This window comes from Vanessa cardui, chromosome 11, assembly GCF_905220365.1.
Source record: "Vanessa cardui chromosome 11, ilVanCard2.1, whole genome shotgun sequence".
Classification (NCBI taxonomy): domain Eukaryota; kingdom Metazoa; phylum Arthropoda; class Insecta; order Lepidoptera; family Nymphalidae; genus Vanessa; species Vanessa cardui.
Genome location: NC_061133.1, coordinates 5,981,326 through 6,002,244, shown reverse-complemented (window position 1 = coordinate 6,002,244; position 20,919 = coordinate 5,981,326). Strand labels below are relative to the sequence as shown.

At 32.8% G+C, this 20,919-nt stretch overlaps 1 protein-coding gene across 1 annotated transcript; it reads right to left on the bottom strand.

Annotated features, from left to right (window-relative positions):
• Window positions 1–840: 840 nt before the first annotated feature.
• On the bottom strand, window positions 841–12,736 carry LOC124533808 (serine/threonine-protein kinase fused). Its single transcript, XM_047109325.1, has 11 exons — window positions 12,510–12,736; window positions 12,176–12,435; window positions 11,919–12,087; window positions 11,527–11,682; window positions 10,961–11,160; window positions 9,855–10,690; window positions 9,381–9,487; window positions 5,084–5,224; window positions 4,364–4,458; window positions 1,968–2,101; window positions 841–1,296 (listed from the first exon to the last, which is right to left on the bottom strand). Exons 1-11 carry the CDS (start codon window positions 12,618–12,620, stop codon window positions 944–946), a joined length of 2,562 nt encoding a protein of 853 aa, XP_046965281.1. The 5' UTR covers window positions 12,621–12,736; the 3' UTR covers window positions 841–943.
• Between the last annotated feature and the right edge of the window lie 8,183 nt (window positions 12,737–20,919).

The window sequence follows — 20,919 nt, the reverse complement described above, 5'->3', positions numbered from 1 at the left end:
CACATCCAAGTTGTGTCGTACTATACACAAATAATTAGAAGATGCTGCCATTTGACAAAACGACAAAAAAAAACGATAGCAAGTTGTCATTTTAGGTACGCAATTCGATTCAAAACGGCAAATCATTCGTTCAATTGGTTTAAATACATATTGTATGCGATGTTTAGTCATATCTTCTAATATCACTCTTATATTTCTGACATAAGCCAAACATCAGCTGTCAGTAATTCTTTTACTGACAGCTGATGTTCGCCAGTAATTGGAGGATTGACAGTCGTCGTTTATCCAAAATCTCCATGTAGCCATTGCCACCACAATCAGATCAGTTTCAACAAAAAATTTTTATATGTAAATGCTATATTATAACCTACACAATAGGCGAATTGATATTTTCAATTTTTAATTACAAGTAATTACTAGAATCGTTGCTTGAGACCTGTTGTATAATTCGGGTTGTCAGTCTCGTTAAAATCGGCTAGGCTGCGTGCTAGCTTGTGTTATTCTTATATCTCCTACATATACATATGTATAGCCTGATGATTTAGCCTCCTGTTATATTTCGGTCAAGAAGGCATTTGCCTTACCGGAAATCAGCAAGCTTATTATATAGCCCTCATTCATATGATACGGCTGGCGGTCATAGAAATATTTATATATTATTCTAATAACAACCGAAATATATGTACGCCTAAATTTAGACCTAGCACTTAGTACATTCCGGAATTATGAAATTACTTTTAAATCATTGAAGTAACTTATTTTAACCTACATATAAGTCTTATAATGATTGGAAACACTTCCTCTGAAGTCTGAAGAATCCTCTGGAGTCGAAACAAAAAAAAATTTATAATTTCAATTTTGTTTCAAATGTCAATTTGCTTAAATTATTGTCTCGTATTGAATATAACAAAGACGATGTTTTATTTTATTAATAAACTTGAAGTCAGCTTAAATAAAACGGCATATTGGTGAGTTCCTTGGTAGCTAATCTGGCCGCCCTATTCAAAGTTACATTACAATGAGATTGCAATGACTCAAGACTGTCGCTCTCCTTTTTGGTCCATTTCGATTCCATCGCCGCGGAAAATGCTGTACAGGAAAAAGTGCAGAGCAAACTTATCAAAATGCAGACTCTCATCCTCAGAGCATCGCTCGACTGTTCTAGAAGCTTCATGAAGTTGAAATTTTTATCGTCGAATAGTATCTTCTCTACCACGTCGGCGTGTTCGGGCAGATCTTGTAGGACTGTTATTAGAATACCGATTATATTCAGTCCTATTCGAGGCGTTTTTGCGTCTGCGAACAAAAATATTAGCTATGGTTCACTGCTGTCGTTAGATTTATTTAAAGAAAATTGTACGCTATTGATATTGAAAATGAGTTAACATTATGCAAATCTTTTTCATGTACAATCAAATTTCAGAAGGGCTAAAGTGTCATCTACAAAGCATTGGCATTTTATTAATTTCAAATCACTACATACAAAGTCAATGGCCCGTAATCACGAAAAACTAAGCCACATCTGTCGATGTCCGTAATTATACTGGCTCATTTCTTGAAGCTGAAATATAGCGATACAAATCATTGTTGCTGTACGGTTACTATCGAATCGGTCTTACATAAAGCCCCACCAGCATGACGTCATTATAATCATAAATGAGAATATAACTATGCAACTTTGTTCTCAGCGGTAACTAGAATGATTGTATTTGTATGTATATGATTTATTTAACACTTTTGACATAACATTTTCCACCACTAAAATGTTATCAATAATAAATTAAGACATTCAAAAATGCTTTATACAGGCCAAAATCAATCAAACGAATCAGGGTGATAGATATGATTTATTTGAGATTATTAGAAACACATAAAATTATAGTAATGTAATAAGTTTGATTAACATTTAGTACCTTAAATTAAGTAATGTTTGAGTGATAATGAATAAATGATTGTAAGCAGCTTACACAATCTGAGAAGGTCCGTGAATACAGGGTGCGCGCCGTACGCGGCCACGGCCGTCGCGAACTGGCGCACGGCGCGGCACGATCGCACGCACAGCCACGCGCACACCTCCACCATGCGCCCCACGCCTTGCACTCTGACGACCACAGTGACACTCCTTTGATTTTTATGTACCACGCTTTTAGGTGCATTGAATAGAATTCAAATTATATTTTACTAGCTATCGGATTCGGGTTTCCTAAAACTTTTTTACGATAATATGATATATTATATTAACAGCATTTTTTGCCTTAACTATGAAACACTGCCGGTAAGTGAAAAACCGTATGAAACTCCTTTTGGTATTTATAAGTTCATCGCATCTGTGTGTTACCTGGAAACCCGGTGAGAGGACTCTACTTTATAGTATGTAGTTATAAAAGCACTTCTTACAAGCAATTTACAATACTATATTAACTATAAGACTCGACTCGGAATCCTCTCGAGAGAAAACAGTCAGAGTTTCAATAACTTATCTTTTCCACTAATTAAATTACATAGCTATTTGAATGAAATATAATTAAACATAATATAAAATATCCTTCGTAAAAATTAGCACATACGAATGCCATACTTTTATGCACACTCTAATTAATAATATACAATTTTATTATGATTTTGATTATTATTATTAGCGTCATTATGATTAGTTGTTTGTGTTATATAACAATTTATCACATGTTTTAAGGGTGATATTATAGATCCCATGAAGGCCCCTAAGTACTACTAAGATTTCCCAGCGAATCCAGTCCAGTCCCAGTCTACTAAAAGATATTTTTGAATGATATGTTTGTAATAAAATAATAGTAGTTACAATTTAAGCGCAATCTCACCGGACAATAACCTACAAGATTTTTTATCATCCATCCAATCACATCCACCTGTAAAACTTCCAACGACATTGTATGAGCCAATTAATGAGACAATAAGACATTGTCTTTATTCCTTTATAGCTTAAGAACTTAATACGCAGATGATAGATTTATCGGTTATTTATCAAAATAAAAATTGCAGCACAGTTTAATGTGAAGACCTCCATCAAACGATAAGATAACTATCAGCTTACGAAATGTATACACTGAAAATATATTTGTGGTAACTTGCATGTGTAAATATGAAGCCGAGATGGCAGAGTGGTTGGAAGGCGTGATTGTTAATCGAAGATCACGGTTCAAACTCAGGCAAGCAATAAAGAAGTTGTATCTGCTAACATCTGTTTGTAATTCATCTCGCGCTTCACGTTGCATTGCATAAACTTATATGTGTCTGATGAATGTACTTCAACTGTCTTAATCAACTTGTACATAAGCAGTGTCATGGAATAGGCCCCAAGCTCCTCAAGAGCATGCCTTTAAGTAACAGTAAGACGTTTATTTTTTATAACAACCTCACACATTTCAAACTAATTTATTGTCAATTATCTAGGTTAAATTAATAATTACCTAGGTCGAATCGGTAATGCATATAACGGCCATGGCTTATGATTATGCCAGGATCTGTAAAATACATGACATCACTTATTTGCCAATTGGCTTGTTGACATCATGTAATATAACTCATACTAAAAATACGCAGTTAATAAGTTGACATATTCATGTGACATTTTATTTCATGATAAATTATATTCTTACGATATTAAACCTAAAATCTGGAATTATTTAATAATATTAATAATTTTCTTTACACATATGAGTTAAAAATATTACACCATGATGTAGTCGCTTTCTATGAATACATTGTGACTGGATGTATGACAACTGTAATCACTTTTACTGTATAGATAGGTACCACCCTCTCATCAGATATCTTAGCGCCAAACTACAGCACGTACTTATCATTGTTTTGTTCCGATACGAAAAGTGAATAATCCAGTCTTATTATATTTTCTTATAGATAATTGATATATAAACAAATATATTTTCAGTGTATTAATTGTGCAAGGAATGAGCTGGAAAAGATTTGCTACTTAGATTCTAGCTGGTTCCTCTCGGCAGAGTCAACACTCCGAATCAGTGATAGCTTCTCTTAAAATAGTTTTGTAAAATGACGATTCAAAAGTGCTCTTATAAAAAGCCTACTTGAATAAATGATTCGTGGTAATATCTAACTATGACATGGCTTCTAGCCTAACTACCTTTCATGCTTAAAATTGAAAATAAAACTAAAAAAAAAGTCTTGTCTCAAGTATTGACAGACAGATTTTCGTAAATCGTCATTTTTCTATACTGTTTACTATTGGAAAACCCGCTAGTACACTCAAATCTACATCTGCCATATACTCGAACACCATCATAAGCTTAAAACACAAAAAATGGAAGATGTCTCACTGTTGCTGAGAGATATCGATATAACCACTTACCTTTCTTCGGTTCCCTCGTCGATATTTCTACTGTCTTTCATTAGCGTGTTTATTGCGGCCACAAAGTTGTAAACAACTTTCGCTTCGAGGTAAACCTGGTTACATAATTCAACGAATTTATCAATTTACTAAATATTATTGATACGTTAATTGATCGAGAACCGGTCGATACAAATTGAAAGCCTATACGTTCAAAAAAATATACACAAAGCATGTATCATGTAATAACTTTTTGATTTGATTGGAAGAAAGTTTTATATAAATTATGTAATTTTATTAGCTTGGCTTATAATTAATACCTTTATAAATCTAATCGTTAACTTGCATTATTATGAAATAAGCTTTGCCTCAATCATAGTATATTCTACCGCCAAACAGCACAGCAAGCATTGTCGCGTTTCGGCTTGAAGGCTGAGTGAGCCAGCAACAGGCACAAGGAGTATGACATTTTAGTTCTCTAGTTTAGTGTTAATTTAATATTTTTTATATTTTATTACATAAATGATCTTTTATAATTAATCCTCAGGTTATATTGAATGCTAGAAATGTTTCTATTATTATGCGTTAATTGTTGAATTTCTATAATTTTAATCAGGTTTCCCTAAAATGCTCTATAGTTATATCATTTACAAAAACTTTATGTGTGCCATATATCACAGACATCGGAGTTCGAGCATGTTCTCCCCATCCTCATGGCCGAGGTGGATCATGGGTACTCACGTCCTGCATGTTGAGCAGCGTGTGTCGCGGCAGTGCGTGCGAGAGTGCGGGCAGCGCGAGCAGCGCGGCCACGGCGCCGCACACGCGCGCGCCGCCCGCGCCCCGCGCCGCCACGCACACCACGCCCACCACCATGCTCACCTGGGGACAGGCACACGTCACGACCCGTGGAACTACAACGACAACAACAGCCTGTAAATTCCCACTGCTGGGCTAAAGGCCTCTCCTTTTGAGGAGAAGGTTTGGAACATGTGGCAGAACTTCTATGAAATTTGTCACATGCAGGTTTCCTCACGATGTTTTCCTTCACCGCCGAGCACGAGATGAATTATAAAGACAAATTAAGCACATGAATCAGCGGTGCTTGCTGGGTTTGAACCCGCAATCATCGGTTAAGATGCACGCGTTCTAACCACTGTGCCATCTCGACTCTCGACCGTGGAACTACCGGGAAATTAAATAATTTCATCATCATTTTCATGCCCTTATCTCATTAATTTGATGATAGTAGTCTGTTTCTCCTATTCGATACTCTCAGTCATCGCCTTCCTTTATTTCGTATCTCACACACTCTCTTTTTCCCTATTTCCTTACAGTCCAAAATTAAAAATATATTTGATCCAAGTGATATAGTCGTCTAGCGTCCCTGAACTAAACAGATTCGTTTGGTGTAAAGATATGCTTTTCAGTTGCTGGGTCCAAAGGATTGTTTATTTGTCAAGTTATATGATATGATCCCTCTCAACGTGCAATAAAGCTCTGTGGGTTCTAGTGCTAACTTCGAGCCATCGGTCCACATGGCTGGAGTGGGCAAGAAAATTGGTACCAGTTGTCGAAATGACAAAAAACTATTGTGTTTGCATTACATCATGTTTACGTAAAGCCATTATTCCGGTAATAGAGCAATACGTTCTAATCCAGTGTATGTTGAGAGGATGAATACCGAAAGAGTATTTGCTAGACGAATCCACCATATGAGCTTCTAATTACTAATTATTTCAAATTCATGTAATAAGGCATGAAAACGAGTCATTAGAAACAAGAAAACGTAGAAGTTACTCCCGCGGTAAAAAAAGACAAAAGAATGTCTTAAATACATACATCATTCATTAATATAAAAAATATATATAATATTCTGTTTACTTCGTACGGATAAATAATTCATATTCATTATCTGTAACGAGGTATGCGCTATGTTAATTCTCAAATTATAATAAAAATTTCGACATAACGAGACCTTGCATCTCTTGAATATCGCGTCCAAGGTGTCCAGCTCGTTAAAATATTCATAGTATAAGTAGTTTGCATTTATTATATTATATAATGATAACACAATAAATAAAACCATATGTAAATCACATTATTTTCTGTGATCATATAGGTATTCTTCATAAACTAATAACTAATAGTCTACTAGCTAGCCGGGACAAATTATGTCCCATCTTCGCAAAAGTAGAGCACAGGTCTAATTAATATGTTTATATCAACTATACTAATCCATACAAATATAAGAAAGGAGATGCGATGATGCTCAGTTACGCTTTCAAGATTAAACCACAAAACTGATTTTAATGACGGAGCGATCTTGAGCCACAACAACGGACATAGCCTAAATTATAATTCACCCTCCTAGATAAATTTGTAAATGAAGAATTACATGTAAGTCCTTAAATTTTAAAGATAAAACATAATAGGTAGTCGTAAGGAGTATTATATATAGTAATAGTAGTAGATATAGTAGTAATATAGTGTTGCCATGATCGAAATATAATCATTAACATTTAGACTTTTTGGTACAAATAATAAACAGTGAGCAGGGTTTCAGATGTGGATAGGCTCCAATATTCATTTCTGAAAATTCATGGGCCTCTACTCAGTATTGGGAAAGTGAACATTATATTTCAGCCAATATACAGAAAACTTCGTCAAAAATCACTCGTCCACTAGTGATAACTATATAACAATACTATTGGTACTTTTTGTATTCATCGTTGTCAGACAACAGACCCGGGAAGGCTCGATTTGTAAATAAAAATATTTATTATAATCGTAATAATGGATATCGAGATTATTGTGTACAAACAAATACCTTTACAGCTTTACAATTTTAGTAAAGATTATCTAAGAAACCAACGCATAGCAACAAAAGAAAACAGTGTTTAACATTATTATTTGTGTCAAGAACATTTTTCGTACAGTTAGCGTTTAACGCTCGAATTCTCAAAGCAGACCTAGACCACGAGTACATTGTTTATAAAAGCCGCTTCTACGTTCAAGATCGATTTCATAACAATAGTAAAGCCTGCCCAAGCAATTTGTTTTCGTGATTGCTATTTATATTATTTTTTTTTGTGCAATTATAGATTTTAATAAATTTGACAATACTTCAAATAAGATGTAAAATGTTTTCGTAATAGTTACTTAATGTTTAGAAAATGCTGAATTCACAATTATTTTTTTTTTATCAAAGGTTGAATAAAAGATCTGTTTGTGAGCTATTTTCGTTCAGGTCAACATTTATAAACATTAAGACATTTTGCTACGTTAGAATTATATTTTATAGGTGTTAGTATAAAGTAATACTAAGACATTTCGGTGCCCTCAACAAAGTATTTTTACAGGAAATATTACATATCTTGTATCGTCTTATACAAGTTCCTTTCATATTAATGAATATTTAAAAGGCTCGCGAAACCTAGTTTCCACAGAATGGTTAAACGAGACAAGAAATGCCTTAAAAATGTCGCTATTGTCCTAAATTTCCAAACATACAGGCAATGGGGTTGAAATTCAACGGAAAAAATTCAAAAGAAAATGGAAAGTGATCCAGCAACTTTACGCAAAACCAAAGGATCAAACATAGAGATATGAGACCGAATTTGCTTCGTGATGTAAAGCATTGCCCCCCTTGATGAGCAGACTAAGCTTTTAAGATGCCAATTTGTGTTACCTTACAATTGACACTCGAATTATCGACGCCAAATATTCCAACAACATCTATACCAGCCCGAGAAATATTATTGAATCGTGGAAATACGGCTAAACGTGATTTTTTAACCGGTTAACGAGCAAACTTTTGTCCTTTTGGGGCAAAAAGGTGTACGAGGTTTAGCCGTGTCGAGTCCGAAACCTTGGTTAACAACGATTCGATGAGGAGCAAGTTTGCTCCGGATTTCCCGAATTTAATCAATTTTCAGTAAGGATTCTTATATTTATCTCCATATCTGACTCCTTAACGTATTATTATATTAGGTATCTTTTATACACTAGCTTGGAATATATAAGGTAAAAACTAAAGCTATAATCTATCTCTGTTATAAGTACCTTCTAAGCGTTCTCAACTAACTAACATACAACAACAACAACCTGTAAATTCCCGTTTGTGTAAAGTTCATATTCGCATAAAACATAAATATTGTTAATTTGGGGTAGCGTACTTAATTCGAGATCTTCGAGATGGCCCAGTAGTTAGAACGCGTGCATCTTAACCGACGATTGCGGGTTGAAACCCAGGCAAGCACCGCTGATTCATGTGCTTAATTTGTCTTTGTAATTCATCTCGTGCTCAGCGGTGAAGGAAAACATCGTGAGGAAACCTGCATGTGACAAATTTGATAGAAATTCTGCAACATGTGTATTCCACCAACCCGCATTGGAACAGCGTGGTGGAATATGTTCCAAACCTTCTCTTCAAAGGGAGAGGGGGCCTTTAGACCAGCAGTGGAAATTTACAGGCTGTTGTTGTTGTTGTACTTAATTCGGATGTGATCGGTTTTACGAATGCCAATTCAACATCTAAGTTGTGTCATATGTCTCTATACAATATACCTAAACTATAAGCAAATTTATTCTTCCTACGATTTGAATCGGCTATAGGTATGCTAATTACCAACAACATGGAAATTATACATTTATCAAGAAATTAATGGAAATCAAAAATACTGTAGGTCTTACTACATATTAACCTATTATATTATCGACTTAGTCGAGGTTTTTTTAACAAATACAATCGAACCACAAAGTCGAAAATATTTGCCTCATTTAAATACAAGAGTTTATATATTTTTTTAATTAGTTGCGGTGTATACCTATAATGATTTTATCATTTTGATTCACTAGTATATAAGATTGAAACAGTCATATACATATACAAATATTGTATGTTTTTAGTGAATCTATTAACCGAAAAATGGAAAAATTGACTTACAAATATGGAATAGTTATTGTCATTAATCTATCTTTAATTCTTTGTCATTAATTTAACCCAAAGCGATTACAGATATATAATCATAAATACCATATTCAGCTGAGTTAGTGACTCAACATCTCCTTCCATTACTTCAGTAATATTAGAGTTTAGGAACGCTTCCCACTCCTCCAATTCAATACTGGACGGTTCCTTTTCTAAAATAAAAAAAAAATAACAGAATATTATTAATAAAATACACACTAATAGTTACACAGATAATGATAACAGAATTGCAAGCAGCATTTGAACGAACTAACTTAACTATATATCGCTCTTTTAATGTATTACATTAAAATAACTCAAAATTTGAGATTGAGATGAGATTATGATAAATACCTTTATGTACTTTACTACAATTTGAAAATATTGATATAATTTGTAATTTTAATTTCGGTCAGTTTTTATTTAATTAAGAGTGCAATATATACAAAGGAAATTAGTAGTTTAACTCAGGGAGTATCGAAATTTGAAGCGAGTAAAAATATATTTAATAGAAGATTTTAGCTAAAAATGTAAACTAACCTTCTTGCTTTTCTTCTTTTTTCACAATACAATCATTATTCGCAATGTTTTTATCATCAGGAGTGTCATCAATAATTTCACACTTCTCAATATCTTCATCCTTGTCTTCCTTAGAATACTTGATTTTATCTGTCACTTTCTTTTCAACATTACTAGAAATTTCTATAGCGGGTTCACTAGTCCGTCGTTGGCTATCCTTATTTTTGTCTAAGCTTCTACTAAAGTGGAATGACCTTTTAATACTCCTTGTTAACCTATTACCACCACTGGCAAACCTTAGTTTATCCCTTGAAAATTGTAATATCTTTTGCTTGTATGACGGTGGAACGCTTCTGCTTAAACCAGAACTAACTTCGCTACTGCATTTCGTTGAACTTTTCGGATTTTCCAAGCTTTGCGATGCAGTGTCTGATGTTTTCGACTTTTGTTTCGCATCCAGGTCTTGCTTCTCACCGTGAGGTTCAATTTCAGCATTATTAAGAGGATCTTTTTGAATGTCTTGTTTTTCTTCATCAATTTTATGCATTTTATTCATATCGCTTTTAGGATTAGCCATTAGTTGTGCCAAATTCTTTTCGAGATTACAAACGACTAGGTTAGAATTATTCATAACATTAAATTCATGCCTTAATAATTTAGCATTTGCCGCTGTTAATGGCTGTGATTGGTCTTCATCGTCTGTTTTTAAACTGTCACGCACACTAAACGCACTTGTCGCTCTGATACTGTCATCGTCTGACATCGGGACAAACTCCATTGCCTGCATCACACCACGAACATTTCTCAAATCATGCTCTCTAGTTTCAGTTTTAATTTCACTTTCCGCTTTCATAGCTCTGAAAATATAAAAAATTACATAACCAGATTGTCATATATTAATATTAAATTTGTAATAATAATACATATATTTATATAATGTTAATGTTGATAAAGAGTAACTACTGAGTTTCTTGCTGGTTCTTCTCGGCAGAATTCTGAACAATATAACAATACAATTCTGAACTACCGGTTCAGAAAGTAGCTTCACTTAAATGTAAAATGATGATTCAAAAGTGCTTGTAAAAGCCTACTTGAATAAAGTTTATTTTGATATACTAAAAACATACTTGTTGGCTAGTTTTGAGTTTTTACAAATTTTCTCAGTCTGTAGAAATTTAGCTTCCTGTTGGCTGCATGACAAAGGCTTAGTGAATGGTGAGTCACTTTGTTTGTCTTCTGGTAGAATGAGAACATGTCCAGCTATGAAAGGGTGTTCTAATATTTCCGGCCAACTCATTCTTTTCGCTGGGTCTTTGTGTAACAGGCCCTTAAATTAAAAACAAAGTACAAATGAAAAACAAATAAATTCTTTATACACATTTAATATCTATTGTACAAAAGTTTATTAGTATGTTGTCTTGTTGTAGTAAGAAAATTGTTTTGTAAAATATACCAAACAGACAATTGAGCAAAATATATGTTACACACACAATAGTTAATGGCATAGAACAAAGCATCAAATATAAAGAAACAGTTAAGATTACCAAAAAATATGTTTTTGCAACCAAAGTTGTCCAAACATTTAAAACATTAATAAAATATTTCTTAAATTTCATTACCTATTTATTTTTCGTACATATAATAAGTTAAATATTTATAAAAATAATAAAAAAGTTATAATACCTAATATTACCTGTAAAAATGATCTTGCTTCGGGACTGATGAAACTGGGCCATTGCACTGGCTTGTGTCTAATCATTCTTACTAGTTGCCAGATGGACATTGTACAAAATGGAGGCTGACCAGCCATTAATTCATACACAATGCAGCCGAGGGACCATAGATCAGCCTAGAATGTTTTAAACATACTTCATATAATACTTCACACTTATTTTTAAGTTTCAATTTGATTTGGTAAGTATAAAATTTAAAATAAGTAATTTATTTAAAAACCAATTCTCAATTAAATGAATTTCTATATTCTAAATTTACATTTTGATGTCAAAAGATATTTTTTAAAAAAAAGCAAATATTATTTTTGCATTAATATGATTTAAGACAACTATGTAAGATATTTTCTAATACCTGGTGGTCATAAGGTTTCTCGTCTATTAATTCAGGGGCCATATATAACGGTGTTCCTTTAATTGAAGTAAGAATATGAGTTGTGTTAGTCATTATACGAGCAAGTCCAAAATCACAAAGCTTTGCTCGGCCTGACATATCCAATAGCACATTTTGCGGCTTTAGATCCCTGTAACAAATAATATACATAATCCATGAGTATAATAATTATATAATAAATCATATTTTTAATATATATTGTTACTATTAACTTTTACCTGTGTAGAACTCTGTGAGAATGAAGATAATACAGAGCAGACACTAAATCCCAAGTAATTTTTTTAACAAGGTCTTCATTTAAACAGCCTTCTTTAGCAAGTATTCCGTGTAATTCTTTTTCAGCATACTCTGTAACAACAACTAACTCGGACTCCGTATCAAAACTGTCAATCATACGAATTATATTTGGATGATTTAACTGCCTTTGTATGTCGCATTCTTGTCTTAAATTCTTTAAATCTTTTGATGATCTGCCTTTCTGGAAACAGAATTGCTCATATTTAAATTGAAAAAATTAAGAACACTGGCTATTTATTTGGATTTTATGCAAACCTTTCGTATAACTTTTAAAGCTACAACAGCATCAGTATCTTTATGTTTAGCTTTAAAAACACGACCAAACGATCCCTCTCCAACAAATGATATAACATTATAACTTTCCATTTTGTTTATTTTATCCTAAAATACACTAGCTTAATTCACTAAATAATAAAACTATAAATGGAACTATTTTAAGGAATAAGTTTATCAACAATCAAAATAAACAAAATTATAAAACTTTCTGGCACAGAGTAAAAAATAATAAATATTAGCAATAACTTGAGCAATGTAGTAGAGATGTTTCTATATAAAAAAAACCGTGATTTTATTTCAAAATACCGGCTAATATAATAAAAATATTAAAAATTTTAGTCTTAATAAAAGTTAATTATAATTTTAACCAATTGTTAAAATTCTATTTACCTTTACGTTAGACTCATGTGTTTTTTTTCTTATATTTATATTCTATTATGACAAGAGATTCATATTAATATAGTAAAGAATCGTATTGGAGTTACGAGGATTTTTAAGCATAAAACATAAATATTGAGTAATGTAAAAACCAAACAAATTTGATTAGTAAATTGTCGATGTTCGAGTTATCACATTGGATCATTCGTATCGATATTGATATCGAGTTTCGATATTGAATCATTACTGTCAATTCATACAACATCACCGGTAGGAGTAATAGTATTCTGAAAGATTGAATTAAGTTATTTGAACCCATAGAAACTACAAATGTAATAATTAATATTTATGCACTGTACTGACAACGTATTACTATAAATGTATTGGCTTTTCTGGGTCTATTTGGATATTGTTAAAAAGTAAACTATATTTTAATGAAATAAAGCAATATTTCTATTTCTATAAATAAAACTGTCCGAATTTTTGTAATGTCCGCATTAAAAAGTATGCAAATTTCCTGTAGCTTTTGATTTTGTATTCGTTTTTATTACTTCATTATAATATTGCACGCGCTATATTTAACTTTAATTTTGTAACCTGAGCCTTACATATATTAGCTAAATATTTTGGGATTCGGCAATATATTTAAATGTTATTTAAACAACGCTTAAAATATAAAACCATGAGATTTATTAAAACAAATTATAATTATTTCTTTGAATGTGGGCAGCGTTAAAGTTTAATGAAACCAAACAAAAATAAACGAAACGTGGACACTAGGGACAAGGCTAGTCCACCAGTTTAAAGTCGCTCAGCGTGCTATGGAAAGGGCTATGCTCGGCGTTTCTCTGAGGGATCGCATCAGAAATGAGGTAATCCTTCAAAGAACCAACGTCATCGACATAGCCCAACGGATTAGTAAGCTGAAGTGGCAGTGGGCTGGTCATATTTGTCGTAGAACCGACAACCGGTAGGGAAAACGTGTTCTAGAGTGGAGACCGCGTCTCGGCAAACGTAGTGGAGTGACGATATACGCAAGGCGGCAGGCAGGAGCTGAATGCGATTAGCCGGAGAAAGACCACAGTGGCGTGCACTTGGAGAGGCCTATGTCCAGCAGTGGACAAAAACGGGCTGATGATGTGATGTATGTGATGTGTGAAACAAAAATAAAATTAATTTATTGATACACAGATGCATATTCGTATAAGCGTTAGTGATTTCTAATCGATTAGCGTGGCAAATGACAACTGCCAACCGTTCGGCTTTCAGTACAAAGATAAATGTCGGACATCCCTACATCCAAATCTTTTCAACATTAATTGACCATTACAAAAATAGCAGTATTGATATTTTTACAAACTGCAGATAGGCACTTTTTAAGTTTTTATTTATTAAATGAAATATGAACTCGAAAATTTTCACAAAAAGAACGTTTTCGTGGTGAATGATGGCATCGTCAGGAATGAATTATTGCACTGGAAAGTGAATTCATAATATATGCAGATACTGGTGCTCAACCTTTCTTCATGAGTGTAGCCTTTATTTAACAGCTGAACATTTACGCACTGTTTTAGGCTATAATATTTACGTACCTACTATACACCGATAACTTCAGCTATAATCCAGCGGAAATTGAACATAGTTTTGTTAACTAAAGCTTGGTGTTATAATAAAAATACGTAAGCCATCGCTAGTTGAATGAAGATTAAATTTAGAGTATTTTCAAATATAATTATTGTAAGTGTTTAAATAATAATACATTAATTTTGACTAGTAGCGCAGTCAGTCTTGGTATTATAATTCTATTTTTTCATCATAAGAAAATCAGAAGAGCTTCGCTGGACTGAGTGACTACAGGCATTTTTATTCATATATTATAATAACGGTAAATGGGTAAAGTTTCTTATAGGTGCATGGTATTTTTTAATAAATTATATGTGATATAAATTCTGGTAAGAGTTACAAATATATTTTACAATTACATTTGGGCTTACATTTTCATTTCACACAGCTTTTAAATCCTATAAAAAAACCTTTACTGCAATTCAGCAGAGGTTCTGCTGCACGCTCAATCAGGGTAGAGCCTTGACTCTGATGACGCGTTTGTGTATAGATAGATGTGAGCATATTGTGACGTAAATGAAAGTACTGCTTTAGAAAATCATCCCAAAGGGAGTCTCCAGCTTTGAGATTATAAATAGACCGAACAGCTGTTGTAGAATTATAAGGGAGGTAGAGTTACAATAACTGTAGCGTAACCTAAAAATAGCATGCGGTAAGACTATGAAAATAACTACTAAGTACCAATCGAGTAGATTCAGAGTCAATTAGATGTCTAACTTATCTCGCTGTAGAGATGAGCAAATACTAGTATGTTCATGTACTTTCGACTGTGTCTAAAGTGATTCCTAAAAATACTCTAGTATTGGTTACATTGAGCTCAGTTTTGTTTAGTGTTCATTATAAATTTTAGTTTTTAAATATTTTTCCAAGCAATTGCCAATTACGCATTTTGTTTTTGTTGTTTTATGGTACGAAACTAAATTGTTTATCGTAAAAAATAATTTAATCTCTTCCAAAAGTGATCACAGTGTGTCCCACACTAAGCATATGTTATGTTAATTATGTATAATATATTTAAAAAAATAATAATACAATAGGATTATTAAAATTTTGATACTTTTCTACAATCTCAAATATATTCTGTTGGCTCTTATAATTACAGATTTTCTTGCGCATGGTATGTAAACGGATCGAATGGTCTATCAGAGCTTTTGTCTAACATGGATGTGTTTTATTTCTAATATAATTAAATTTCAAAGAAAAAAATATTATTACCGCACACTACTAGTAAATATCAATAAATATAATTATGTCGAAAAAAAAATCGATTCGTGTTTCGTTCGTGATTGTTGAATGTAGGTCTAAAGCATCAGTTTCTTTCCAATTCTTCTCTGTAGAATCTACGTCTCAAAACAGTATAACGTTTTGTTGTAATTAACAATTTAACTTCTTCTTAATTGCGTATTTCACTTCAATCGTAATTCTTAATATTATTATTAATACAAAACGTGAAGTGCGAATCCGAATACGAGAATCTTCGCGGTTTTAAATATTTATTTATGTTGGTGAATTAATTAAATCTTTATGCAAACCAATTACCAATTACAACACAACTAGCGTCATTCAAAACGCATTACAATGTTTTGGTAGACAGACAGATCAGGCAAAGATATCGAGTGTAGGTGATATGATATTCTCTTGACCGATTCTTGTCAAGGTGGCCTTGCCATTCGCTATGGAGACTAGGCAACTAAGTAGAAGTGTGCTCTTATTGTATACTTTCCTTCACATTCAGACACCTAACACAATACAAAACGACTGCAAAGAGTTCAGATCAAATATAGTCTTATATAGTCTTTTGGTGTTTTCTGATGACAAACCAAATATTTAAGTGTGCTATGTAAGTACCTACTACACAATTGATCTATTTTCAACATTAATATTTACACTAGCGACCCGCCCCGGCTTCGCACGGTTGCTATGCTGATACTAAATATACTGCAGAATGCCTTACAATGTTCATATATTTTTTGTCATTAGACAAAACAAACCGTTATATCCCTGCATTTTAAATCTGTAACATCTTCGAAAATATTCATTTAAAATACACACTGTAATAAAGGGCCAAAGCGTACTCCGAGATAGTTCCCAGAGTGGAGTTTTTGATAATAATTACAAAAAAAAAGATTATAAATGGTAGTCTATGTGTTATTCTGATGTATAACCTAGATTAATGAAAATTTCATCCCAATCCATTCAGTACTTTTTTCGTGAAAGAGTAACGAATACACATAAATCAATCCTCACAAACTTTCGCATTTAAAATATTAGTAGGAAGGATTATCATCAATTTCCACATTTATTATTAATGTAATGTAAATAATCTGTAACACCACTCACTCCTTTATGTAGTCTATTTATATTTACGTCTTCAAAGGCAAATATGCAGGTAGCATTATTGAATATATCTAGTATCGTTTATAATGATCCTAGTTTATATTATATTGCTTCGCGTACAGTATGTGAACACTAAATAAAATGTTTAATGTAATTATGTTCTTGCATACCAAATAACACGATTGAGTCATCCTAAACGCTCGTAAAGAAGCCAGAGTTCGACCACAATATCGACATACAAAAATGTTAAGCGGCTCCCGAGCGGGATTTGTTAATGTTTTGTTTCTATAATCTATTTATACGCCGTAATCCAGCAACCAGCTGTATGAGATAAAGCTTCGAATCGCATCCACAATAAAACGCCAACTGGACTATACCATTGGATGAAAGCATTTATTTCACGTTTAAACATATTATTTCGTAGCCGTGCACAGTTTTGTAAACAAACGAGACAGAGCGTGGGCGATGTACGCGGATTAGAAAATCGGTAACACATTTTATGCTAATTACGCTCGTATGCTTTAATGTAGTCGATTATAATATTTTCACGGTAAAATTTAAACTTATTATAATGTTAAATATCTAAATCAGTCAGTGTCATTTTCACGGTTTAATAATTAAATGCCGCATAAATCTAATCTAAAACTATATTTTTGATTAGATTTCTGAATAAGAATTACTCCGTAAGGATAATACAATTTTTTTTGTTATCTTACCTACATTAAAAATACATTACAAAAAAATAAAAGTCCGTATTGTATTTATTATTGACGACCTCCGTGGTCGAGTGGTGTGTACACCGGTTTTAATGGGTACGCCATTCCGATGTCCTGGGATAGATTCCCGGCTGAGTCAATGTAGATTATCATTAGTTTTCTATTTCGTCTTGGGTCTGGGTGTTTGTGGTACCGTCGTTACTTCTGATTCTCCATAACACAAGTGCTTTAGCTACTTAATACATTGAGTAATGTATGTGATGTTGTCTCATATTTATTTATTTATTTATTTATTTATACCTTGATATTTTAAGAGCAGTCGATATTTATCCAAATTCCAGTTTAAATAATTGCCAGTAGGAAAATACAAATATATTACATTACCTACATTGGCGACAGTTGGTACTTTGTCCATTTTCAGGGTATTTGTGTATTGCTTTGCTTTGTACAAATGGGTTGTGATTTTATAAATCAGGTCACAACTTGACTGTGACAAAATTAATATTATTATTTTATAAAGTGCCAGTTTCGATAATAAAGGTTTAAAAAATTGTATTTACTCTATAAAATAATGAATTATAAAACTATATTAGACATTTAGTAAAATTACGGAGGTTTTTTAGAAAAACACCTTTTGGCAGAGTATCATATTATTCAATGTATAGAATCAAATCAAATTAGAATATTTTTTTTATATTTATATCAGTAGACAATCTTAAGATACATTACTCTCATGTACAATGCGTATTCATAGTTATTATGTTCTATACATAGAAGTACAGATAGTTACATATGATTATGATATAATCCAATTTCAATTACGTTATCTATCAAGGAAAGCGTTCGTCTGCGTAGACGCGTATGCTTCATCATGATGAGTTGTAACTGTAGGTTTTTGGTATTAAGATATTATTTAGCTAAGTTTGAAAGTGACACCGATAGCCGAGAAGTTATGTGGAAGGCGTATATCATGGTATGGTCATGTAATGTGGAGGTATGAGGAACATATTGTGAGGAAGGCCTTGAGCATGGATGTGGATGGATATAGAGGTAGAGGACGACCGAGGAAACGATGGATGGATTGTGAGAAAGACGATATGGTTAGAAAGAATGTTACTTGTGAGATGACGTCTAACAGAGAAGTATGGAAGGAGAAGACATGCTGCGCCGACCCCAAATAAAGTTGGTATAAGGGCAGGAGGATGATGGATGATTCTACCGAGTTTACATAAAACTTGCCCATATAGCCATTTTTAGTCTCATAATCTTCATATTGTTTACCAGGTGCTTTGTATCGTAACTACAGAGGTCCACACCTCTGTAGTTACGATACAAAGCACCTGGTCCACGATCCCACGATCAGTTTCGTATTAACAGTTAACACATAATTTGATCAAATAATTCCTACGGTATCTAGTTGCTAAGTCACATATTTAAAAATTTGACCCAAATTGCTGATATCTGCTGCTGCTGCTTACTAATACTATTAAGAATTTAACTATTATAGAGGAAAAGTAATTACTAATACAAGTATGTAAGATGCCAAAATAAAATATTTTTTTGTTTAATCATGAACGAAAACGAATAAAACTTTACATATGAAATTGTATTGTCACTAACACCAATAGCCTGTGCCAAGTTTTTCTTCAATCGATTGACTGAAACTCGTTTCAAATTCAGTTACAAGATTTTACCCGAACATTTTAACAAACAAATGAAGTTATACTACAGCGTGTATGTATGTGTATGTATCTCATTTTGAGATGATTAATCATTTATTATTTACAGTGTTACTGAAGCGACGCTTTACGTACTGGCCATAACTGAAGCTGAAAATAAACCTTCTTTCTTGCTAAAGTTCATAAAAATACGATTGATTTACGATTTCAGCATTTCCATTGGCTCTCATAATTTTATATCCGTTACGTTAGTAATTATTTATTCAGACTGTAAATATTTTATTATTTTGACAAAGTTCTATTGAAGGCCATATAAAAAAATATATATACATATGACCTACACGGTTTATTTATTATCGTTAAATTTTAGCTTATACATTATTATATATTATTAATATTTTTTTAGGGTCAATGACCTTAGGACAAAGAAACGTTCGTTCGTTTATTTTGTATAAATTTTCATCAAGTTTTCATCAACTACATATAAAAACACACAACTGACGCAGATGCGATGTGACAAAAGAAATATTCAAAGTATCATTTCACCTTTGCCATATCTGGCACTAGCATACGCTCGAAACAACAGATGTTCAATATCATTCAATTTAAGATTATCCATTTAACAAGCTATGATTTATATTTGAGTAGCTAAAATTATTATGTTCCAATACGCTGTAACATATTATGACGTATACGTATAAACTTTCTGCTATTTCCATGGCAACCAATACTAATAATATAAAATAAACTATACCGTAAACTACTTTTACATAAACCAATTATATTATGGTTTTGTGAATAAAATGTTTTCTTTTTGCATCAGAAAAGTTTCATTTGAGTCACATTTACCTGCTGACTAGACTGAGTCACTTTACTACCCACCTACTACTTACTCTTATGAATGACACGAAACACTTTGTTGCCTTTTTGTTATTATTTTGATGTTATGCCTCTCCGGTAATGATCGTATGAAATTGCCAGCGTTACATTGTAGATACTGGATTAAAAATTGGATTGGATTTACTTGGTCGTAGGGCTTTGTGCAAGCCCGTCTGGGCAGGTACCACCCACTCATCAGTTATTCTACCGCCAAATAACAGTACTCAGTATTATTGTGTTCCGGTTTGAAGGGTGAGTGAGCCAGTGTAACTGCAGGCACAAGGGACATAACAACTTAGTTCCCAAGGTTGATGGCACATTGACGATGTAAAGAATAGTTAATATTTCTTACAGCGTCATTGTGGTAATGGTGACCACTTACCATCAGGCGGCCCATTTGCTCGTCCACCAACCTATACCATAAAAAAAATCGATATTAATTTACCTTTTATCATGCATTTTGACCTTCGTTACTCCTGTTTTTCAAAACACAAGTGCTTTAGCTACTTACATTGGGATCAGAGTAATGTATGTGATATTTTCTCATATTTATTTATTTATTTTTATTATTTTTTACAAACTATTATTTGATAATAAACTAGTTTATCATGCTAAGAATTTGATATAGAACACAAGTATTCATTTTCTATTTCCATACTTTTATACTTCTATGGGATCCGACGGCCATCAGTTTGAGTTTAGGCGCAAAGCCAATGGCTTCCGGTGCTAGAGGCACCGAGGCAAAGGAAATATATAAGATTTCTTGAAAACAAAATT